Source organism: Neofelis nebulosa, chromosome 15 (assembly GCF_028018385.1).
Source record: "Neofelis nebulosa isolate mNeoNeb1 chromosome 15, mNeoNeb1.pri, whole genome shotgun sequence".
Lineage (NCBI taxonomy): Eukaryota > Metazoa > Chordata > Mammalia > Carnivora > Felidae > Neofelis > Neofelis nebulosa.
In genome coordinates, this window is record NC_080796.1 from 23,755,616 (window position 1) to 23,780,836 (window position 25,221).

Here is a 25,221-nt window from a genome sequence, read left to right on the forward strand (position 1 = left end):
CTCTCTTCCCGCTTCCGGTGAGTTTGCCCAACGCCCCATGCAGCTCCACTTCCTACCTCCCTTCCTACCTGCCGAGCAGTCAGGGCCCTGGTAGCCCTCTTCACAGAAGCAGAGCCCCTCCTGGCAGTGTCCTCGCCCGCTGCAGGCGTTCAGACACCGCTGCTGGCTGCAGTCCTCACCCACGTAGCCCTCCTGGCAGAAACAGGTGCCATTGGTGCATATCCCCTTCCCCGAACAGTCCCCGGGGCACCTCAGCTCGCTGCAGTCCTTGCCCGTGTAAGGCTCTTCGCAGACACACTCCCCGTCCACGCAGAGCCCCCGGGAGCTGCAGTCCGTTGGGCACCGGAGCTCTGAGCAGTCGCCCCCGCTGTACTCGCTGTCGCAGATGCACTGACCGTCCACACACACGCCCCGGCTGGAGCAGTCCAGGGGGCAGTACGGTTCAGAGCAGTTCTTGCCGAACCAGCCTTCATTGCAGATGCAGCTGCAGGACTGGAGGCTGAAGTTGCCATGACCGCTGCAGTGAGGGATATAGTCCAGTTGTCCTGCAACGGTCAAGGAGAAGGTCAAAGGGCAGCAGTGGCACCTCGGGTAAGTGGTGCATGTGGCGGGGGGCAGGCAGAGACCTCCTCTCACTCTCTGGTCAGATTAGTGTTGCTGACAGTGAAACTTCACCCAGTTTGGTACATAACCAGTTGCATAAATATTTTCCCCCAGTCTGGGTTGCCCATGTCTTGCACCATACCGGGGGCAAGGATGAATGAGATCTAGCCCCTCATCCCCCAGGAGCTCACCTTCAGTGTGTCTTAGCTTGGGTTTCCTAGAAGTAGTCCTCGGATGAGGACTCAGGTGACTCAAGGTGACTTATGAGAAAGTGCTCCCAGGAGAAACTGGTCAGGGAGAGAGGAAGATGAAGGAGGGAGGAGCCAAGCCACAGCCCAAGAGCCTGTGTGAACGGGCAGGGTCCTAGGGAGGATAACCTGGGTTTAATCCTTCAGGATGCTCTGGCCACAGGTCGGATGCAGGTCAACCTCATCATGGCTTAAGGGCTGTCCTGGGGTGGTGTAAACGCTCACGCTCTTCCCTCATCTTCTCGGGCAGGCCAAGGAGGTTCCCTCAGACCAAGGATAGTCCCTGACAAAGACGTCCAGGGGCTGGCTGTGGGGACTGATGGAGACCCAAGGGATATAGGCTGAGTGTTGAGTCTGAGACATAGGGTCATATGTGCTACAGACCCATCTTGCTCCCTCTTCTTCCCCCCCCCCCCCCCCCATCTAACTACCTCTGCTCATTTATCACAACTCAGCACCAGGGTAACTTCTAAGGCTTCCCATAACTCCAGTCTCATTTAGTTACCGCTCGCTGTGATCTTTTTGGATTTTACGCATGTCTCTGTCCTAGCCTTTACCACACTCTAACTACAGTGGTTGATTTATCTGTCTAGCATGAATCAAATAAACTAATTAAGCAAACACAAGCCCAGTACCTGCTTGGCATGCTTCTCTGCACTTGGCTCTGGGGACAAGTTATATCCTTTTTTAATTCTTCCACTTTACATAGTCCCATGGTCTGAAGGGACACCACACTGACATTGTTTCACACAATTCTTGCTTGTAGATTTTTCCATGTCTGCTGGGGAGCCTGAGGGGAGGCTGGTAGAATGCCCACTTAGACGCTGCCCAGAGTTCATGTCCATGAACACCTATGACTTCCCCATATTCCTCAGCTCCGCTGAAAAGGCAAAGTAGCCTGAAAGTTCTCACTGAAGAACAGGAAGAATGGGAGGCTGAACAACTAACTAGACTTTCTCTTCTCGTCTTCACAATTGTTTATTTACAGTTTCAGTTTTGGGGAGGTGAAAGAGGTATGAAAACCTGTGGAATATTTCACTACTCGAAAGCCTCCCCTAATCTTGGTATGTGTCTGCTACCCTCTGGACACGTGGGCCATCCAGCCCCGTTAAAGGTCATCCCTGCTGCCTCCTGCTTCTTCTCTGTGAAGGCCTTGACATATCAGACCCTGTAGAGGTGAAAACTGGAACCCAAGTCAGTAAAGACAAATCCCTCTTCTCATCAAAGAATGAATGGCCTGGGTCTACGATACCTGCTGGATGAGAGGACTGAGCACAAAGGAAAGTGACACAATTTCTATATATTCATGGTCAGCTGATAACTGTTGCTTCCATGGTGCTTACCGGCAGGCAGGCTTTCACCTGGAGAGCCCAAATCTTATACTAAATAACCCCTGCCATTCTAGCGTAATCAGCATTGTTAGGTGGGGAAGGAAGGCACGGGTTAGTTCCAAAACTTGCTTAAACACCAGCTAGTAAGTAGCAGAGCCAGGGTTTGAACTCAGGGAGTCTGGCTCTGAAGATGTAATGACTTCTCCCAGAGAGGTCAAGTCAGAAATTTGTAAGTGTCTCTAGTCGGGAGTGGGTGAGGCGAGACCTAAATAAATCTCTTGGACACTCAGCCTTTGGGGGCGTGGAGTGAGCTCTGTGATTGTGTGTGAGTGCGTGTGTGAGCAGGTGTGTGTGTGTGTGTGCAACTGCACCTGCGTGTGTGTCTGTGGAGGGGGGCCAAAACCTCCATCTTGCCGGAGAAGACGGGGACAGATCCTCCGAGACCTTAATGACTATCATTGACTCAGAAGGGAGAGAGGCTGCGACAGAGAGAACAGAGGACCTGCATTCTCTAGTCCCAAGGTTAACATGGATAGGTATCAGTTCAACAGCCTGAGAAAACCAAAGATGAATGAAGACAGACATCAGATTCCGTGCTCGCCACAGATGTTGCTGCGCTGAACCGATGTACCATTACCTGACACGTCCCTCCAAAATCAGGTTAATGTATTTCAAACCGGCTGAGCAGTGGAGAGAGTCCCTGCCCCAAATCCCCTGGGGAGGGACCGCATTTAGATCACCGGGACATATGAACAGAGAGCTGCAGACGAGGGCAGTTTTCCCTCCGTGGGTGCGCCGTCCCCCCTGTGCCTCTGCTCCCCTCCGGACACCCGTGCGCCCCCAGATCCTACCTGTGGCCGCGCTTTCTGGGCAGCAGTTGCTGTTGCACTGGTCCCGCAGCACCGACACCTCCCTTTCCAGCATCTCGATCCGGCTCAGCAGCTCCTGCAGCACCCGGGCGGAGCCGGCGCACGGGCAGGCCTTTTTGGGGAGGTTGATCCTGTGGGTGAAGGTGACCTGGCTCTCATGGTCTGAGGTCTGGCCCGTGTACTCTGTCAATGCCTCGTCTTCGGCACTCACCTCCTGCTCGGCCGAGGCCTCCAGCCCCGAGGAGCAGAGGCTGTCCAGGGGCACGTTGATGTTGTACACGTGGTTGAAGACCACCGGCCGCTCTTTGCCGGAGGCGTTGTAACTGGCAACACCTCCTTCCTCCTCCACCGCCTGTCTCTGGACCCTCTCGGTGGTGACCTCCAGCTGACACTCGGAAGGCTTGAGCAGGGAGCCCAGAAGGATCAGGTTGACCCCGATGAGCATGTTCTTCAGGACCACCGTTTCCCCGTCTACCCCCATCCTCTCGGCCAGAGCTCTGGGTTCGAGACCAGCCTGCAGCTCCCAGCACGGAGCTGCGGGAATCTGCAAGAGAAACCACGGAACAAGATGACCCCTGAGAGCTGTGCCAAGCGCACAATCCTACAAAGCTAAAGAATAGGCAGTTAAGATTTTCCATGGGGAGGCTGGGAAGGGACAATGGCTACCAGGGTCAAAAAAAGCCCAGAGCTTTGTCACCGAAGGGGAGGGATCTTCTGCTGAAGGACATCTTGATTTCCCAAAAGACTTATCTAGAATGTATGGGGCTGGCCCCCCGTGGTGGGCAAGTGGTCCCAGCAAAGAGGACCTGTGAGGACAGCCGGACAGACTGTTCCTCCAAGGATTGCTCAGAGCCTCCTTTCACGTCTGGGTGAGAAGTAGGACAAAGGGCACCGTGGAGCCTCAGGCGCATCCTCATATTTTCCCATGTGTTTATTAGCAAGGGTCCCTGCCAGCCACTTCAAAATAACTTATTAACTCCTCTAAGCTCATGTATTCAATACAAGTTGACTTTTGAATAACCAACCAGGCAGATAATATAGTTCCAGGTAATTGTGGTTGTTAATAATCCTAGGGTACATTTGTGATTATCGGGGACTGTGTGAGCCGAACTTTCTTTTAATCTTCTCATTAGTTTAGTCCCGGTGCTTTGTGACCACAGGGTGCCTTTCTTCCGAGGTCCTGTTTAAATTGCTAAAATAATGCATTAGCTCCTCTGCTGATTACCTAGTCACCAAGAACCACAGAGAACAATAAATTTACTATAATGCAAATCAGTTTTACGGAAATTATATTTCTTTTTTATTCCCTATGTAAAAGAGGAAAGAGGCTTACAAAGTTTGGTTCTAAAGGTAGTGTTAGAGCTTCTAAGAAGATTAAAGATGGAGGGACGGGGTAAGGGTAGCTCTGACTCTGAGAAGAAGGCACAAAGGATGGCTAGTGCCATCTGACTGTGCGTGGTGTCCAGACTGCGCTGTGCATCCTGCACGGGATCTTCCTGGCCCGTAGGCAGCCCCATGAAGGGGCCCGGTGACTGTCCCCATCTCATAATGGAGGCAGTTCTGCCTGGAGAGGTCAGATTTGAATATGGGCCTGACTGATTCCAAAAGCTGTGATCTTGACTGCTGTGTTCCATCTCATTCCTTGAGAAGCATGTTCAATTCTCTGTCGTCTCTGCTGGAAATTGTGTTCACACTAGGATCTTCCCAGGAATATTGAAATTAGAAAGTTTCGCTAGGGTCAGGTCCAAAGTTCCTTCCTCCGTGAAGCCTTCTCTCGCCTGTTCCCTCCTATCTCCCTTGCTCTGTTCTCCCACTGAGGCGAAGTGAACCCCCGCTCTCCTCGCGGAGCCCCTCTGACAGCATTTCTCACACTAGGCCTGGGTTTCCTTTGCCTGTTTCTCCCCACCTGGACTGGTAAATCCATTCCGGTCAGACCATGTCTTCTCTGCAGTGTTTGACGTGCGCCTAGGGCAGCAAAAGTGCTCAGTACGTGGCTGTTGAATGAATGAGTGGACGCATGGACGGGTGAATAAACAGATGAATTAATAAGTAAATGACCAGTGAGCAAAGGCTTGAATCATTCTCCAAGTTATTTTATCTCCTTCTATTATCCTCAAGTTATTCACTATTCTCGTCCATCCATTATTCTCAACTGAACAATGTCTGAGGGTTGATTTTGGTAGGAGTAACCTGTATTAGTGACTAGTGTAAAAACTATGTCTCAGGGCGCCTGGGTGGCTCAGTTGGTTAAGCATCTGACTTCGGCTCAGGCCATGATCTCACCGTTCGTGGGTTTGAGCCCCACGTTGGGCTCTGTGCTGACAGCTCAGAGCCTGGAGCCTGCTTCAGATTCTGTGTCTTTCTCTCTCTCTGCCCCTCCCCTGCTGTTTCTCCCTCTCTCTCAAAAATCAATAAACATTAAAAAAAAATTTTAAAACCATGTCTCATTATTCAGCCACCTTGATGTTATATATTGGACCATAACCTGTCCCTGTTTCCAATATGAAGAGGAAGCAGAATAGAGCTGTTAAGACCACGGACACTGGAGCCAGACTGTCTGGGTTCACACCCAGCTCCTTTGCTTTCTAGCTGTACGTAGATCATTTAGCCTCTGTGCCTCTGTTTTTCCATCTATAAAACAGGGATTGGGGCACCTGGGTGGCTCAGTTAGTTAAGTGTCTGGCTCTTGGTTTTGGCTCAGGTCATGATCTCACGGTTCGTGAGTTTGAGTCCTGTTGGCCTCCACACTGATGGTGCAGAACCTGCTTGGGATTCTCTCTCTCTCCCTCTCTCTGCCCCTCCCAGGTACTTTCTCTCTCTCTCTCTCTCTCTCAAAACACATAAATACACTTAAAATAAAATGAGGATTATGGCAGTACCTCTCTTATAGAATTACAGTAATGGTTGAGTTATTATCTGTATAATGCTTACCTAGTACCTGGCATTCATTAAAATAATTGCTAATTATTCATTGAAATAAGTGTGGTTTGCAGACAAGCAGAATAATTATTCTGACTCTTCCCCAATCCAAGGACTGCCCTGAAATCACTGGAACATGTGAGAAGTCTCCACCGCTCATGGACAGCAGGAAAACCCCAACTTAGCACCCCCTTGTTCATAGAAGAGGGGAGGTCCTTGGAGTCATGTGGGAGGCGGTGCTCCACCGGTCACATCCAAATGAGCTACATCACCCTTGGGGATGGATGGAGTGACAGGTCTGAACCAAATTGCTCTCATTGCTGTCAGCTGTTTCCAAGCTCTCAATTCGAGGTGCTGCTTGCTTTCCATTTCCAGGTGCTCCAGCCGGTGCCTCCCTAGAGTGCCACTTGTGCCCTCCTGTCACCCAAAGCTTCCCAGAAACGGCTCTGCTATCAGTCATTGATGCTCACTCGTACACTGAAGGCTGTCTCTCTTACTGAACTAGAGTTGGTCCGTCTGATCCATGTTGATATTGCTGAATAGCTTCCCCCCCCCCCCGCCCCCGGAAACTGTAGAATTGCCACCTAACACCCATTGCATTCAATACAGCTTTTTTGCACACGGTAGACACTCAATAAATAAGTGAAAGAAGAGATGATGTTATAAATGGAAAGGAAGGCGAGTGACAGGAAAATGAAGATGGAAAAATGTCAGGTCCTACACTTAGATCCAAAACAACTACAAAAATATTTATGGAGAGAAAGTTTGGCTTTATGTGTGAAAAACACTTAAGATCTTAGTCAATAACCAAACTCGCTATGAGTCAGTCGACACTGTGCTATTTGCAAGTTCCAAAATCTTTTAAATTTAGGCTTAATGAGTTAAAATACAGAAAATAAAGGACAAGCAAGGGGCTGTTTGGCTCTGTACTGCACTGATCAGTGATCCCTTCGGGGTGGCCAGGATGTTGAAGGGACTCAGTCTTGTCACAGGGAGGAATTTGGCATGTGGGTCCAGAGCAGTGAAGACTTGGGAGGTATACTGGTTCCTCTTTCCTTCATTTGACAGATATTTATTGAGTACCTACCAAATGCTGCTTCCTCCATTCAGAGAATTTGCATCCAAGTGTGTTTGCACGAGTGTGCGCACGCGTGTGCATTGGGGGAGGACAGATATACAGTGAAAATAATTGTGTGCAGGTATCTCTTGCTTTTTGAAAGTTTCCACTCTGGCAGTTTGCACTGGGGAAGAGTTCTGAAAGGGATTTTCGCCTTTAGGAAATAAGGCAACAAGCTAAAATAGTGTTCAGCGTTGATTGTGCAGTGAGCCGTCACAGATGCAGAGCGTACCTCAAGCAGGGAGAGCGCCACTGCCCAGCTCCTTCCCGGAATGACGCTGGGCATCCAGGCATCAATCCGCTGGAGCTTTGGACTGTGTGGGCATCTGTGCTTTATCTCAATGTATTTCGTGCATCTGTTAGTGAGATGTGTCATAAGGTATTAGAAAAGCTTAAGAGAGGTTATTTTTGGGGTCTGGGAATGCTCGCCAATTTTTCCATATAAATTAACGGTAATTGCTTTTTCACTTTATGCCATTTCAGCTTCCGGGAGCTTTCCTAGGAAAGCTCTATTTTCAGATAGCAGGGGAACCTGTGTATCACATACAATGTATCATAGAATGCATATTATATGGTATTTAATGAATGATAATGTAAGATGCATTTGAGGTGTGTTTGTATCAGCAAGTGGTAAGACTCCACTCCTGTGGGAAAAAAGAAAAGGTGAGGGGAGAGGGAGCTAACAGGGCAGGAGAAATCATGCTGATATTACAGGGCATGGTCAGGGAAGGCTTCTCTGAGACGGTGACAGCTGAGCAGAGACCTCAAAGAAGTGGAGTGGTGAGCCACGTGAATGGCTGAGGAACAGCATTCCAGACACAGGGAACAGTGAGTGTGAGGGCTCTGAGGCTGGAGCTGGACCAGTGAGTCTGAGTGACAGTGAGATTGTGGCCAAGTGAAGAAGGAAGGAGCAGAGGTGAGGAGGTGAGTTCCGAGAAGTAGTAGGGGCCAGATCAGATATGACCTTGTAAACCACTGTTAGGGCTCTGGCTTTTTACTGGGGCTATAGGGTCACTCTTCTAAAGTTCATCCCCAACCAAACACTTCTTGTGATCTTGTCCCTATCCTTGAGAAACTCTAAGCCTTGTGGAAAAGATGGAAACACAAAACAGTGTAATATCATCATTACCACGACGAGCAAATACACAGAACGCCCAGAGGAGGCTGCAGGTAATACAAGCCAGTCAGGGGTAGCAGGGACAGCTACGCAGAAAGGGTAGCATAATTGTCAGCTCCCTTTGCCAAGTATTTCTGGCCTGGCTTTCCAGACATGTGGTAGGACTACATTTTCTGGCCTCCTTTTGGCTTGGTGTGGCCAGGCCACTAGGACTGACACCTGAGCTCTGAGGAAGTGAAGTGTGTCACTTCCGGGTTAGTGCATTCATTGCTGGTGGCTGACGAGAGACCCTCCAGAGCTCTCCCCGTCGCCTACTGGCTGTCAGCGTTCAAGATGGTGGCTGTTTTCTCAGTCTGGGTCCCCTCAGTGACTACAACACACACAGTGCCCCTGCTGACCCGGAGTGGATGGGCAGTAGGTGAGAGAGAAATAAGCTTCTGGCTTTGAGGCACAGATTTTGGTACTGGTTTTTCCAGCAGAGTAATAGCCCATCAGGAGACGATACTAAACTGGATTTTAATGGATTACTCTTCCGGTAGAGAAAGCAGAAGCTTGTCATACACAAAAAGACATTGCGTTTGCTAAAACTCTGATATGTACAAGAACGTGAATGTTCTTGCTCAGTGAATGTATTTGAAAGGCTGTTGAATGCTGAAAGTTCGGACTTTTTTTTTTAATGTTTATTTATTTTGAGAGAGAGAGAGCAAGCAGGGGAGAGGCAGAGAGGGAGGGAGACACAGAATCCAAAGCAGGCTCCAGGCTCTGAGCTGTCAGCACAGAGCCCGATGCGGGGATCAAACCCACGAACCGTGAGATCATGACCCGAGCTGAAGTCGGATGCTTAACCGACTGAGCCACCCAGGCGCCCCAGGTTTGGACTTTTGTATGGCAAAAGGTCCGAGGGAAGTAGTTTCCGTCAACTGGGGTAATCTACAAGGAAACAGATTTGGGCTCCATATAAAGAATAATTTTTCTAACCGTCAGAACTACTGAGCTGTCATTATGGGTAGTGAGTTCCCCGTCACTGGAGGTATTTAGGCACAAGCCAAAAGACTACTTAATGAGAATGCTGAAGATGGACTTTCAAGCATCACATGAGAGGGTGAACTAAAATGAACATTACGATCTCCTCTTTGCTGCTACTTTATGAATTCATGGTCTCATGTGGCTTTGAGGCATCTACTCACTATAAAACTATATTCGTTTCCTAGGGATGCGGTCACAGATCACCACAACTGACTGACTTAAAACTATAGAACTTTATTGTGTTGTGGTTCTGGAGACTGGAGGAAGTCCAAAATCAAGGTATCATCATGGCTGGTTCCTTCTGAGGGCTCTGAGGGAACATCTTTCCCATGCCTCTGTCCTCACTTCCGGTGATGGCTGGTAGTCTTGGCATTCTCGGGTTTGATTAGATGGGTCACTCCAATCTCTGCCTCCATTGTCACATTGTCTTCTCCTCTGTGTCTCACGTGATCATCATCAGTCATACTGTATTAGGGGCCTATCACTCCAGTATGACCCCATCTTAACTATGTCTGCATGACTCTATTTCCAAATAAGGTCACATTCTGAGGTACTAGGGGTTAGAACTCTACCATATATTCTTTGTAGGACGCAATTCAATCTATAACAAAACCAACAGCTAATTGGGCATGTCCCAGGTGCCAAGCTAAGCATTTTTCTTATATTGTTGTATCCATTCCGGACAATAATCCTATAAACAAGGGAGGGGTGAGGTTTAGGAGGCAAGATATTTAGCAACAGGCATGGCTCGGGCAATAGCCAACCAGAAAGAGGCATCCATCCATCAGACCTCTGTAAACAACCAGCAGGGCCCTGTGGTGATTTTGCTAACATGCTCTGTCCTCTTTCTTTCCATTATCTGAGACGAGGAAATGAGCTTCAGGAAAAGCCAAGGAATTTGGCCAAGATTGCATGGCTAATGAGCAGAGGAGCCAAGACTGAACCAGATCTTGCTGACCATCGTCTGTGTTCCTAACTACTGTCTTCAGCCAGCTTTAATTAGTGGCCACACACCATTCTCATGAAGAGACTCAGAGTTCTTAAAAATCAACACTTTCCTCTCCTGGGATCATCTTTAGGACGTCCTGACAGTGATGACTTTTAGCTTAATGTTTTCTCCACCACTGCAGGCAGCTACCCCAGAAATTGCTTTAGTCTCTCCCACTGGAGGGAAGTCTTGTCTGACGGCTCTTTATTCACAAGTGCCCAGCCTCTACCGTGTCCCAAAGAATCAAGAACAATTCTGAACCAGTAAACCTTGATCTTAGAGGAGCTGGGGGACATTTAAAAACGTGTGCTTTCTGAGCGGTTACAGAGATCGGGGCCTGCACAGGCTCCCGCCGGCGTGCTGCCCACACGGCTCGGCCCCAAGTACACCACAGGCCACAGCACAGGCCTGTCTGCTTCTCTCTCGTGTCTGCACTTCTGTGTGGCTGCTGTGGCTGCTCTGGGGCAGGCAGAGACAGAGGGTGGACTGAATGGCAGGAGGGGCTCCATTTTTCTCCCCTCATCTGACGTTGCTGAGGGAGAAGGGGAGCGAAGCAGACGTTCGTTTAATGCTGACTGAATAAATGTGCCCTCAGTTCTGCTAAGCTCGTGTCACTTAATTACTTCCAAGCGGCTTTTCTTTCTTGCGTCCCTGAAGCCTCCCCTTCTGGCCTCATTCTCTACCTCTGCCTCCTACTCCAACAAAGAATATCGACTGTTTTGCACACGGTCTCTCTCCGTGGCGCTTTTCGGTGACGCTGGTGGGCAAGGCCTAATCCCAGGGCGTATCCGGGAGCGCCACATTTGGTAGGCTCGTCTCCTTCAGAGGGGCCCCACCTGCTCTGAGACCCACGACCTGGCTTCGGTGGTTTCACCTGTAAGCTAGACGCAGAATCTGTGACCAAAGGCGACCCGGGCCGGAGGGGATCAGAGGAGCCTCCCTGCGCCCTCGTGGTCTTCCCCCCTCTCCGATGACTCCTCCAACTACAGTTAATAAGACTCCAGGACGAGGGTCAGCATGGGCCAGTGAAAGCGGGAACGTTGGGGGGTAGGGGAGGCAGGAGGGAAAAGCAGAGGAGATGGAGAAGGAAAAACAGAAGCATGCCAGGCCGGCGAGAGGACCAGACGAGACTCCTACAGGCAGAGTGAGCATAGGTAACCCTGAGGGACAGTGAGCACACCCAGGCCTCGGTGACACGCCAGCGGTTGTGAGCAAGACAGATAGCTAATGACCCTCCAAACGAGAGTGCAATAGAGTTGCGGTAATTCGGCAGATTGATACTCAGGAAATCCGTGCAGGGCCATTGATTCATTTCCTCTACTCCGCTTCCTTATCAATGTAATTATCGGGGCCGGCACCAGAGGTGTCTCTGGGTAATTTGTAAGAGGCGGAGAGCAGGCCGGTCCTCCAGGCGAGCTGGTGCCCTGTTTACCAGGTGCCCGCTGCTCTCCCGAGGACCCCGCGGGCACGGCCGGGGTCACCCGGCTCGGCTGGAGCTCTTGCCCCAGATAGAGTCGTTCTCCGGTGGCTTTTCTTTCCCTTGGCCACCTCCACAGGCCCTCTCCTGGCTCTGTCTGTTCACCTTGAAGAGCTTTGCGCTGGTGATGGAAAAGCATGCCCAGAGAAGGGAGAGGAGACCTGGCCTCCAGAAGGTGGGGGTGGGGGTGGGGGTGGGTGGGGTGGGAAAAGGGTGGAGGGAGGACCAGGAGACAGGCACTAGTCACTCAAAATGAAGCTATGCCTTTGGGATTTTCTTTTTCTTGCTTTTCTCCCCTAGACTCAGACAGGAGACACAAGAGATAAAGACGGGCAGAAATTCCTCAGGAAACACAACAACAGGAGATGGGAGAGAAAAAGTGAGCGTGTAGGTTGTTGGGCTGGGAAGGAGAGGTGATCCCCAGGGGTGGGCGGCCACAGCCCTGTTTGGATCGTCTAGCTCCTGCCAGCCTCTGTCCCTGCTCTGTCCCTAGGGGCGATTTATAAACCAGAACTGTATCTGTGGAAAAATGACACTCTTTTTTGTGCCTTTTTTTTTTTTTTTTTTTTAGTAAGAATTAGTTTAAAAATAGTTCCCTCCCTGCCGTTGGGATGCTCTGTCACTCGGAGAAAGAGGGTAATTATGAAAGAGGAGGGTGTAATGTGATTACAGCCGGCCCCATTGTGTCAGCGGTGGCGCGGTCCGGGCTGCTGGGAGGGCTCAGCCCGCCGGCTCCCTCAGCCCTGGGCTTTTATTGGGCCTGTCAGATTTCCGAAAAGAACCCGAGGGCAGAAACCTCCCCGCAGACAGGGCCCGTGGCTGGCCCAGAGCTGTCAGCAAGGACGCGGAGTGGCGCGGGAGGGCACACGGGGCCAGGCCCCGGCAACCCTCCCACCGGGCCCAGCCACTGCCCACGCCCGAAAAGCGTCCACCTTGCTGGGCCCCGCGTGAGAATCCGCAGGGAGGGTCTGCGGTTCAGAATCCGATGGAGCCACATTCACTTTTCGGCGCAAATGGTCAGCCCGGTATGTGGTTCTGTGTCAGTGCGGATTAGAGAAACCACAGTGGCAGGGACGGCCGGGCAATCTGGCTTCTGGTCCCCCCCCCCCCCCCCCCGGCTCCGTCTGGCGCCACCTCTGAGAGCTCTCTCTGGCCAGACCTCTCAGAGGAATGCCTTTTTCATCTGAAATACGGGGGTCTCGAATATCAGTCATGGAAATGATACCCAGCGAGTCATAAAAATCTCATGATCGGAAGTGAGTGTGAGGTCAACCTCATTTTGAATTTCCACTTTACAATGCAGTCGGTAAGGCTGGACAAGCTTTACGGCTGAGGGCACCGATTTCCTTATGCGCAAGGACAACCGACAGTCCGCCTTCCAGGCCTGCCCATGATTTTTGGTAAATGAAGATTGCATTTAGGTAAGAATGGATCCAATTTTCATAGACCCCAGATGATTCCGTAGGGTATCTGAATGTATTTAAAAATATCACATATTTAGGGGCGCCTGGGTGGCTCATTAGGTTAAGCGTCCGACTTCAGCTCAGGTCATGATCTCACGGTTGGTGGGTTTGAGCCCCGCATCGGGCTCTGTGCTGACAGCTCAGAGCCTGGAGCCTGTTTCAGATTCTGTGTCTCCCTCTCTCTCTGCCCTCCCCCGCCCCTTGCACTCTCTCTCTCTCTCTGTCTCAAAAATAAACATTAAAAAAAATTTTTTTAACAAAAATATCATATATTCATAATAATGTATGTAATTTGTTAATAGACTATAATGTATTAATATGTGCAAAGTTAATTAGTACATTAATAATATATTATAGCACCTGTAGAATATATGAAAATATATACCATAATATAATGATATAATCTATTACATGTTGACATATACTATGATTAACATACATTAATTATTATATAGTAATAATATTAATATAATGTAATAATATATAATATAGTATAGTATAATACAATTTATATTTATATTTATTTTTTAGTATAGTCCCATTTGATCCTCACAAGGGTCCATGGGATTATTCCCATTTTACAGATGAAGCTAGAGTACGGAAGTGATTTGCCCAACTACATGAAGAAAGTTAGAGCCGAGCTAAATCCTCAGTCATATTTCCAGACTCTCAGTTCAGTCGTGGATGCCTTAGCCCCCCTTCATCACCCGCCTCTATCCTTTGGAAGTAGGTTGGACATAAATAATAAATTCCTCATTAGTTTCCACCCTTTTGGTCACAAATTCTTCCAAGAGTCTGACCTTTTGCTATCATTAATATCTATTTTTCGTCTGTGTTCCCTGAGCTGAGAGAACACCATGCCACCATTTGCTATTCAATTATTCTTCTTGAAGAGTCATCAGTATTACTTTTCATCTTCCTCTTCTTTACATTTAAAAAAATGCAAAGAAAATTCCCTTGTAAGAAGGACCGCCCGTCAAACTGCATCCCAAATCAATGGCTTCTATCTCCTGCCTGGGATACCCCATAGAACAGAGAGAGAAATTGGTTTGGAATATGTGTGTGTGTGTGTGTGTGTGTGTGTGTGTGTATATTCTCTGCCCTCACGGGGCTCACAATCCAGTTAGAAGAGTAGACATACACACATGATACCAAAAGAAAAAGTGACGCAGTCCATTTTTATTATTACACTCAAGGTCCTCGTGCCAAGTTTAACAGGTGTCTTGAGCAGTGAATGGAGCTGTCTGTGGGAGCAGTGGCCAGAGAAGCCTTCCTGAAGCCGTGGTCCCAGTTCAGATGGAGGCAAGAGGGTGGAAAGGTGCACAGGAGTTGCAGAGGGCAGGTAGGGAGAGGGGGAAGGGGGCAGAGGGCACAGCAGAAGCAGAGTTTATTAGAGCCTCAGGGCCAAAGGCAACGTAGTTCTGCCTCTGAAGAGACCACGTTCAGTCTTTACAAAGACTTAAAATCAATTAAAACTAGACTATGGAAACAACACATACATGCCCTGTGGGTACTTCTGAGATAAGGGATCTGGCCATGTCTTCTCATTGATTCTAGGGCTTGATGCCCAAGGACCAGTGGGTCCAGGAGGCCAACTCTGGGCCACGCCAATTTATAAATGTGTGCTCAGAACTTCTAATTAATTATAACTGTAGATGTAGGAATTATTTGCTCGATCCTAGGGCATTGAAACCTTTTAGAAAACAAACAAATCTTAGGAGTAGTCACCTGCAAAAATCATGTTCACTCACATCCAGAATACTAGATAATTCATCCGCTCTAAAAATGTCTAATGACAGATTCAAATATCAAATTCATGCTGTTTCCAATTATATGGCATAACTATGTCAGAGTTGGTCCTTCCAGCAGGAACCAAATAATTGCTTTCATATCGGATATCCATTAATTTCTTCAGATGGCCTGTATATTGGAGGTGGCAACTTATAAAAGTTCAGCTCTGGAGGTCTAAAGGAGTTATTTCCTTCATTGTGTAAATTATGCCTTTTAGAGCATGAAATAGCACCAGCCTGACCCAAAGACTACACACAGGTGAATTATATTTTCTAGAGCATAAACAACATCCTTATCTGTTACTCGAAGTTCGAGGAAGCTCTCAGAGTACTGGTAAACGTAACACAACTGGCTTAATTACCTTCAGTTACATGCTGATTGCGTGCCAGCCTCTGGGCTGGGTTCCATCTGAGACACCAGGGATGAGCTAGTGAACTCTCAGGTAACTCTCTGGGTAACTGGGAGGGAGGTCTTCACAAACTGAGAATAAACAGGCGACCACGATGAGTGCCGTCTCAGAAGTCTGGGGAAATATTCTTCGGGGAGCCCAGCAGAAGGAAGCATTTCAACCGCAAGACTCTCTAGAGAAAGCTCAATGGGGAGGGTGGACTTTGAGCTGGCTCTTGAAGAATGAGAAAGATTTTGAAGGGAGGAGGCAGAGGAGAAGGCAGTTGTGGTGAGCGAGGGGTAGAGAATAAGGAAGATCCTGCTTGAGGAGGGGCCCTGTCCCCAGGGTGGTGGCACCCGGGTGTTCGTGTGAGTTTACGGACGAGGGTGCCAAGTTGTCGCAGAGCCTTGACTGGCATCTTTAGAAACGTGCTCTGTCCTCTGCGGGCCTGTTGAACCATCAGTGTGTTTTAAGCGGGACACGATGTGATTAAGAAACCCTTTGACATCTGCTGCTGCAATTGGAGCCAAAGATGAATACTAATCCGAAAACCTCAGAAGATGGTTCGCTCGCCGTTTATCTTATTTTGCAGTTATTCAGTCAGTGAGGCTCCGATTAGCTCTCCTCATTACTTTAGAGAGTGGTTTTTCAGGGTACATAATTTCTTACGTTCCTTTTCTCTCACTCTGTCTTGACAAAGTGCGTTTTGCTCTCCATTAAGTGATACGGCATCATCTTTGTTCATTGTTGTTAAGAGGAGGCTCCCGTCGAATTCCAATGTTGTTTTATTAACTGCTAAATTCAGGATATGTATTGCAAAATATTGGGCTTTTACATGTTTTCGATCTGAATAAAAAAAAAAAAAAAAAGAATCGACCATTTGGCCCCGAGCGGCCGCCTTTCTGACAAATTAAGAATGTGGTCGCCGCCGAGTAGTTTCCGAGCGGGGCCGGGGCCACTGAGGCTTGGGGAGTGAGCCAAGCGTGTTTTGAGGGTTCCCGGAGTCCATGGGTGATCTGTACGGGGTGCAAAGAAGTACAAAAAAGCCCACTGGGGATGCACAGTGTCTCCGGTGGGTTGGGGTTTATGCCCGCAATAACGCGTGCCTGGTGTCCTGTCCCTTGATGCGAGCTCTCCTTCCGCCCGGACGGGACAGGGGCCTCCGTGGGCACCGCCAGGGGGCTCACTCCCTGTGTCCGCACACGCGGCTCTGCGGCACCTCCGTCTTCCTGTCCACACCCTCTCCCCCGCCATCTGTCTCCCCAGAGGCGCCCTCGCCCTGGATCTTCCCGTTTAGCCGAAGTGGGGGGGCCCAGTAGTTCAGCGGCGGCTCCAGTCAGGAGGAGAGCAGGTCCCGGCTTCCACCCGGGAGGTCGCTCAGGCCGGGAGGTCGCTCAGGCCGGCTGTGTCCCTCAGCTCAAGGGCGTTGTTCCTCTCAAGGTGACCTTCTCTACATGACTGAGTCTCTTTCTGGGTTCTAGTAACCTGTCTGCTAACTCCCCTCACCTCCTTTGGGCCTTAAGGATAGTAACGGCTCAGTTTCTACTGAGCCTACAGGTCTGGATCCAGTGTCCTCACTGACTGAGCACGGCCTTCCCCTGCTCATCCCTGCAGGTACCCAAAGAGACCGGGCTGACCCGGGGACAGCAGTTTACCCCCAGTCTTTCCTCCTGTCCCCAGCTCTGCTTAAAATTTACCTGTCCTCTGGGCCTCGTTCCCTCAGTAGTCAAATGCCAAAGTAATACAAAAGACAGTATTGGCAATAAATTAACACCTTCGGAAAACCTATTTGGAGACAGGTAGGCCTTAGACCGTAAATAACAGTGACATTTTTCATTTTAACAACAGCCTCATCTAACCTAACAGTGGACATGGTTCAGCGTGGTTTCATGCAGTAACAGAGAAAAAGATTCATTGCCTGTAAAAGGGTTCAACATCTTTCCTCGCATTGATCTTTCTACCTTTCCCTGCTTGAAAAGCACTGAAGTGAGCCAGCGTGCCAGAACACCTGGTGTTTGCAGGGCTCATTATGGTTCACAAAATGTATAATCTTGGTTCCTCCTTCTGTGAATTTTGTTAAGTATATAAGGTAGGTATGTTGACCCACTTTACAGATGAGTAAACTGAGGCTTATGCCTGTAAATGACATGTTTTAAAGCTGGTATTAAAGAAATTGAGTATTCTGAGGGTGACCTCTGCTACATTTGAGAAATTTATGGGGTCAAAAGGAATCTGGCTCACATCTCCTTGGGTTTATTTTTCTCACAGGGAAACTGAAGAAATACAGTGACACTAAAAAAAAAAAATAATAATAATAAAGGCACAGGTTTATTGATTTCTCAGCAAGAAATATGTTCTATTAATTAAAAAAAAAGTTTCAGCCTTCTACTTTCTCTATGCTTTGGTCACTGACAGGTGCTTCCACGAGCAGTTGGCTGGGGGGGAGGCAGGGGGCTCACCAACACTGACTGTCAGCTGCAGGTCTGGAGATGGAGTGGGGTCTGACAACCAAGGCCCTTAGTTGGTCAGTGCACAGGGAACTTTCTGTTTCTCTCTGTGGATTTACTCAACAGCTCCCCTCTACTCAAGGGCTGGAGGACTGTACTCCCAAGAGGCTCTCAGATTTCCTTAAGAACAAATCAAGACTGGATCTTTTCTTTGGAGTTTGGAGTAGGAAAACGTATCCCTTTGATCCTAGTTTGCGTTATCAAATAGGATTCCTACAGCGAAATCATTGTAAGAGTACCCCCTGCGGAGGAAGACACCAGCTGATTCACTGAACGGGAAGCCTGAAGCAGGAATGATTTCCCCAGCCAGCGCTGAGAATTTTCCATGACTTATCCATCAGGAGCTATGTTTGAGGATAATCATGAGGTAGGCAGTGACATGCCCTCATCCTGGTCTGGAAGATTATACATCCATTAGTCCAGACCCACCAATGTCTCTAGAATGGTCCAAACTGTTGATCTGCAAGATGAGTCCATAGGAATCAATTAACGATAGATATTTATTGCCTTTCTCTGAAATAGCAAAATCTCTGGGCTTTTCCTAGAAGATTGGAGACGTGGTTGGGTTTGTCCAAATCCGCTGCATTTGATTAGGCAGGGAGGCTCCCCGCCACCTTCAGCGAGCTGGTCACATGTACCTACATGACCCCACCGCAGGATGATTGCAGGACTGCGCTTTGAGGGAAACGGAGAGTTTCTCGGGCTGACGCTCATGCATTCCACACGCGTGCCAGGTACTCTTCTAAAAGGCTTTTGCATATTAACTCCTTTAATCCTTACAGCAACCTTACAAGCTACTAGGATTGTCCCCATTTTACAGGTGAGGAAATTGAGTCACAGGGAGGTTAAGTGGCTTGTCTAAAATCACAAAGCCTTTAAGTGAGGGCACCAAGACTGAGACTTGCTGAATGCCAAGGGATGTAACCAGCGGACTGGGAAGCCTTCATGCAAGAAAGAATTTGCAACAATGACCTCTCTCTGAGCTCAAGTAGCATGTGTTACTACTACACTTAACATGGTAGTTATTTGCAGAGTCGTTTCCTCCCCGCTGCAAACAGAGAGCCCACAGGGCAGATCTGTCATCTAGCTATCGTCCCAGCATACACTACTGAAATCTAGGGGTTCTTTATCTAAATGCGTACATCCATACACATGTGATGTGGTTCCAGCCAGCCTGCCTACTGAGGGGTCCACATTTCCCCACAAACTGGCTTTTCCTGTTCCCAAAGTTTCTCAAGTTTCCCAATGGGCTGTTATTCCCAAGAACTGCTGCCCGGAGTGTGTGAGGTGACCCTGAGGGGCCTGGGGACACACTGTTCCTCTAGCTGTCGGCACAGTTTATTGTTAGGGTAATAAATGTCCTGCCCATCCTTTCCCAGGCTCTCTCACTGATAGCTTCAGGATGATTCGTCTTCCCCCCTCACTTCTCTTTTGATTACTGCTGCCTGTCACATTGTTCCCTATTATTGACCTTGGTACCTGTCAGACCACTCACACCCCCTAATTGTCTTTGCGTGCTGCTTGTCCGTCTTCGCTGAAAAGCTGGTTTCTCTGATTACGCAGGCCCTGTCAGTCTCATGGATTTATTTGATTCTTCTCAGGGATGAAGGAGTGATTTGTGGCCTTCTTTGTCCTTGGACTTGATGCAGGTTGTTGGCTGTGAGCCGGGTCATAGATGGTCCCCTCCAGGTCATAGATGGGCCCAGGGCCAGGTCCCACCTCAGGGAGACTTTAGAATGGGATCATTGCCTGGTGGGCAGGGCACCTGCCTTGAAGACACATTTCTCTCTGTGTCTCCTGCCACTTCCAGTCACTGGCTTTATGTGGTTGAGTGGGTCATGTGACAGCTCTGAGTCTCAGTTTCCTCATCTGTGAAGGGGGAATTGTTAATTTTTTTAATTCCTTTTTTAAGTTTATTTATTTATTTTGAGAGAGAGAGAGAGCTAGTGGGGGAGGGGCAGAGAGAGAAGGGGGGAGAGAGAGAGAGAGAATCCCGAGCAGGCTTCTCACTGTCCGCGCAGAGCCCACTGTGGAGCTCCAACCCATGAACCGTGAGATCAGGGCCTGAGCCGAAGTCAGAGGCTCAACCGACTGAGCCACCCAAGCACCCCAAGTATTCTTGACTCAAGATCTTAGCAAAGGGCTTGCTAAGCCCACAGCAACATCCTCAGACCTGAGCCTGGAGGGCTGCTTATACTACTTGGTGTAAGAATGACTGTCAAGTCTCTCTAAGGGAGTGAGAATCCATCCTCCCTGAACCCACGGTGATGTTGGTAGTTGAAACATGCCCAGAAGCCTCTGGTTTGAGTCACCATCGAGAGTCTTTAAGTTGGTCTTCCCTGCGTGGTCTAGGTACCCGAAGCACACCCTCTGTCTTAGCCGGCAGCCTCTGTCTTCTGCTCAAACTTGGCCGCTTCCCCGCTCCCTCTGATGGAACCTGGCTGGTGCGGAGGGGTGCGTGGGAACCCAGGGACTTCCATCCCCCACCTGTCATGTCTGCTCTGTCCCCTGCTCAAGTCATTCCCACCCCTGCTGAAACTTCTCTTCTCCAGACCTCAGGTCCACCTGCCTGAGGGTCAGCTGTTCAGACTAGTCAGAAATCACAGGGCCGGGCGAGGAGCAGACCCTTCTCTCCCAGAGGCCTCTCTCTAGCAGACTTGGTTTGTTAATTCTGATCGGGACTGAAACACAATGTTCCCCGCAACAGCTACATGTTCAGACATGATGCTGCACACACGTTAATGAGGAGAACTGTGCGGAGGAAGCTAGTCAACCCGTCAGCGCGTGCCCAGGCTCCCCACTGGCAGAGAAGTGTGCTTGGTGCGAGGGGCAGAAGGAAAAATACAGAAGCTGTCCCTTGTGGGGGTCTGCCCTGCCCCTCCCCGCCCCCGCCCCCCCTCACCCCCTCACCAGGCCTGGCATCTTCCTCATCTGCATGATCCTACAGCCTGCCAGCTGATGTGGACCTGGTTTGCCTGACACCGGCCTTCCAGGCCTGCCCGAGAGGCGGCAGTGTCCCTGGGCAGTGCTATCCCGAGATAGCGAGCCCAAGGAATCTGTGGGTCTAAAGTGTTTACACCACCAGACTATAAAGAATACAGTCTCGATTATATAAATAAACGCGGAAAAAAAGCAGGAGGAAAAAATACACCAAAATCACTAGTGACTTTTGCTGGGTCGGTGTATTAACAATACAACCTTTCTGTATGTTCTGGTTAGTTTTTAACGAATGTATACTCTTTTCATAATCAGGAAAAAAACACTTAAAAATATAGAGTTGATTTAGCTTTAGGCCATTGGTGTGGGCATTCTACCTCCCGAAGTTACTTACAGTGTTTGGCTGGCATACACTCACCTTTACCCCTGAGACATGTGGCATTTGCATCTTGGTTCTGTTGATGTGTCCCCTCTCCTTTTGGTACTGACCCTACTACGTTTAATCCAGCTCTGTGAATTTCAGTTGACCCTGGATGTGCCCTGGATATGTCACATTACCCACCTCAGTCTTGCCTAGAATCGTGTTCTGGTCCAGCTCAGGGCAGCCCTGCCTTGGCCTTGGACCCTGAAGCTGGCCTCCTAGGCCTCCTGCCCAGCTTCTATAACCAAGTGAATAGCTTTGAACCTGGTGAGCCTATCGCTTTATAGAGTCTAGTTTCAGGGATCAAACATAGTCCAGGAACAACCAAAGAATAATTTCAGAATCCCTGTGATTCCCAGGGGAATCCCAAGGGGGGTTACATTCTGATCTTCCTCACTTGGGAAAGTTGACCATTTCCTCAGAGTTACTGATCATCTGCATGAAATGCTAGTTCTCCTCTAGACATGTGGGTCAAAAAGATGCACCACAATTGCCACCATGGGATTTGTCACTCATTGCCACCTAAGCGTCCTCAATTGCACTTTACTCAATTCAACAATTATTAACTTAGCACCCAGTGATGATTCACCATCCTGCTGTGGCCCTCTAAATGCTGGGGCTGACAGAAAATTGAGGAGGAAAGATATTGCCACGGCTGGATGTCCCATAACAAACCTCTGGCCCATGCAGAAATGGAACCACGTGCTCCTTTATTCTTCACACATTAGCAATGCTGATGCCGTCCCATCAACTTATGTGACACTTCCTAGTTTATACAGTATTTTCACATATTCTTGATTTTCATCTGTGCTGACAGCTCAGAGCCTGGAGACTGCTTCAGGTTCTGAGTCTCCCTCTCTCTCTGCCCCTCCTCTGCTCACATTCTGTCTCTCTCTTAAAAATAAATAAATATTAAAAAAAAAAAAAAAGAATACTTGACATGTGAGGTAAAACAGCGTCATGGGTGTTGGGCTGGGGAATCACATAGGCCTGAAATCGAGTCGGCTGTGTGTTAGCTGGGTGATCGTGGGCAAGCGATCAGCTTCAGTTTCCTCATCCGTTAAATGGAAGCAATAATGGTCTCCATCTCTCATGGTTGTTTTAAGTGTTTAGTATATAATATGTAGTAAGCATTTAATACGGGGCCTACATAAAGCAAGTGCTCTAAAAGGTGTTAGTCTACCTAATAGTGTTTTTGAGGCGCCATGTGGGACTCAAGCTGAATAAGTTTGAGTTCTTACCATCTGAGGCGTTTCACTGCAGGTACCCTAAGTAATTCACGAGCATGGAATAGAACTGGTTTTTATCAAAACCTGCGGCATCAGTTCCTGAAGCAGTGTCCTGATCAGTTCTGCAAATCAGGCCTTCAGTGACACACGTGAGCCGGGCAAAATGGCAGCCGGCAACCATGTTTGCATCCTTTCTTCCTACACGCTGCCGCTACCCCTCCACCTGGATTTGCAAAGGCTAGGGTTCCTTCAGCAGCCCCTGGACTGGGGCCTGGGAACTCAGAGCCTCTCCTGCCCTCCCTCCCGGGGCTAAGACTCCGGGGCAGTGCCGGGGTGAAGGAGCTGTTGTAATACGGAGAGCCGCAGCTGCCATGGCCGCTACGTCCTTGCACACGGGGCAGGACTCCCTTCCTCAGTGGGCCTCAGCCTCTGCCATATGTAAGGCAAGACCTATTCAAACTGTAGTTAACCACGATGCTTCTGTGGGGTCTTAAATCAACCTGGAGCCAGCCTTTAACCCCCTAGAAAAAGCTGCCTCGGGAGTGTGCTGAGATCACTGAGGCTCAGCCTCCAGAAAGTGCGGGCAGTTGCATTTTCTAATTTAATTATCTTGAGGGAAGACCTCTTTGGAGTTGTGGATTCCCTGACTAGTCTGGAGAAGAAACTTTTCCAGCTGCACAAGGATGTGCTGAAGGGAGAAGCAGTTCTCTCTGCATAAAATTAGTAACGTGGGGTCTAATTTGCCTATAAGGGGGCATTGCTTCCTGTTCCTCGGGGCACTGGATGCTGTTTGCCCCTCTGCCTTCATCTACCTGGGCTCCGGGGGCTCTTGGCGAGGTTGCAGAGGGGTGCTTGGCCTGGCTCCCCTCCAGCCTCTGTACTTGCGTGACTCACAGATGGATTACTAGGCAGCGCAGGGACCTTCTCTCCTACTTTAGTACAACATCAGGAGAGGCTGCAAAGCTTCCCTGGGCAGAACTTTGAAGTTACAACATTGACCTGACTCAACTATGAATCTCCCCAGTCAGATACAAATCATTTGTTGTTTATGCCGGAACATTCTGACTCAAGGGAGGACTGTCTCATCATGGATAATTTAGAAGAGGGTGCTCAAATACTTTTTACTCTATTGACAGTAAATATATTTTTTTACATTGTAACCCAGGATGTAATACGTAAATCCTGTGGATAAGTAAAATTGAAACCACAATTTCCACGGAATAGTACTTACTGTTTGGAATGTGTTCTAATTCATTCTCTTATATTTTATTCGTTAAGAAACAATACAGGTGGGGGCGCCTGCGTGGCTCAGTCGGTTAAGCATCCAACTTCGGGTCAGGTCATGATATTATGGTGCGTGAGTTCAAGCCCCACGTTGGGCTCTGTGCTGACGGCTCAGAGCCTGGATCCTGCTTCGGATTCTGTGTCTCTCTCTCTCTCTGCCCCTCCCCCACTCACACTCTTGCCTCTCAAAAATGAGTAAATGTTGAAAGTAAATAAATAAAAATAAAAATTTTAGGGGCACCTGGGTGGCTCAGTCGGTTAAGCATCCGGCCACTTCACTCAGGTCATGATCTCGTGGTTCGTGAGTTTGAGCCCCGCATCGGGCTCTGTGCTGACAGCTCAGAGCCTGGAGCCTGCTTCAGATTCTGTGTTTCCCTCTCTCTCTGCCCCTCCCCTGCTCACTCTCTGTCTCTCTCTCAAAAATAAACAAAACATTTTTTAAAAATTAAAAAAAAAGAAACAATAGAGGTCGAAACCCACTAAATTGGTTTCATGCTCCACTAATACATCACAGGCCACAATTTCAAAACCGTTGCTTTCGAGAAGCACCTGTCTGAAAGAAGTGTAATACAAGTCACCGATGGACACCACATACGTAATTTAAAATTTTCTGGCTAGCCACACTAAAAACGGCCAGAATAAACGGGTGAAATTAGTTTTAATATGCTAACATAGTATCGTTTCAACATGCAATCAATATTAAACGCTATTAGTGAGCTTTTTAAAAAATACTAATTTGAAATTCAGTATGCATCTTATACTCCCAGCACATCTCGGTTTGGACCAGCCACGTTTCAAGGGCTCAGTAGTCACATGGGGCTGCTAACTCCCCTTTTGGCCAGGGTAGCTTTAGAGGATAATTCAGGGAAGAAGAATCCAATAGGTAGATGGTATTTACAGGTATGTGAGGCACTGACAAAATGTCTTTTGTTTGTTTGAAGCTGCATTTCTCAGGCACGTGTCCCCCAGCACCAAGAAACACATTATGGCAGAAGGAACTTGGGGTTGGGATCTAGATCTATTGTTAGAAATCGTACCTTTTCTGTAACTTTGGAGAATAGTTGAGGGGAAGGTTAATGGTGACACCATTCTACCTCCTAAATGAATCTTAAGATGTAGAAGCTGAGAAGGAACCTGGGTGGCTCAGTTGGTTGAGCATCTGACTCATCTGACTCTGATCTGAGCATGGCTCAGATCATGATCCCGCAGTTTGCGAGTTCGAGTCCCACATCGGGCTCATTGCTGTCAGTATGGAGCCCGCTTGGGATCCTCTGTATGCCCCACCATCCCTCCCCAACTTGTGCTTTCTCAAAAGTAAATGAACATTAAAAAAAGAGATACAAGCTGAATTCAACAATTATTGAGCAGCCTCTGTGTATCAACAGTAACCAAATGTCTCAGTGTGGAAGGGTTTGGGGGGGAATCTTTCTTCAAAGCCAGAAGCTGAGCTGCTTAAGGGTTGTCCCTGCTTTGTCCCCAGTGGCCTTTCTTGTAACGCATTCTACA

General features: G+C 48.7%; 1 protein-coding gene and 1 long non-coding RNA gene across 2 annotated transcripts in view; one reads left to right on the top strand and one right to left on the bottom strand.

The window, feature by feature from the left end:
- The window catches only part of TNR (tenascin R), a 407,762-nt gene that overhangs the window by 81,396 nt on the left and 301,145 nt on the right, over positions 1-25,221 (bottom strand). The window contains exons 3-4 of the mRNA XM_058701985.1: positions 3,034-3,595; positions 69-545 (exon numbers count right to left, since the gene is read on the bottom strand). Of these exons, the coding sequence (XP_058557968.1) occupies positions 69-545; positions 3,034-3,532 (976 nt within the window). The 5' untranslated portion in view covers positions 3,533-3,595. The remainder of the gene's footprint in view (positions 1-68; positions 546-3,033; positions 3,596-25,221) is intronic.
- Positions 490-3,039, top strand: LOC131496429 (uncharacterized). Its single transcript, XR_009254487.1, has 3 exons — positions 490-591; positions 1,445-1,525; positions 1,618-3,039. It is a non-coding gene; the product is annotated as an uncharacterized LOC131496429 (long non-coding RNA).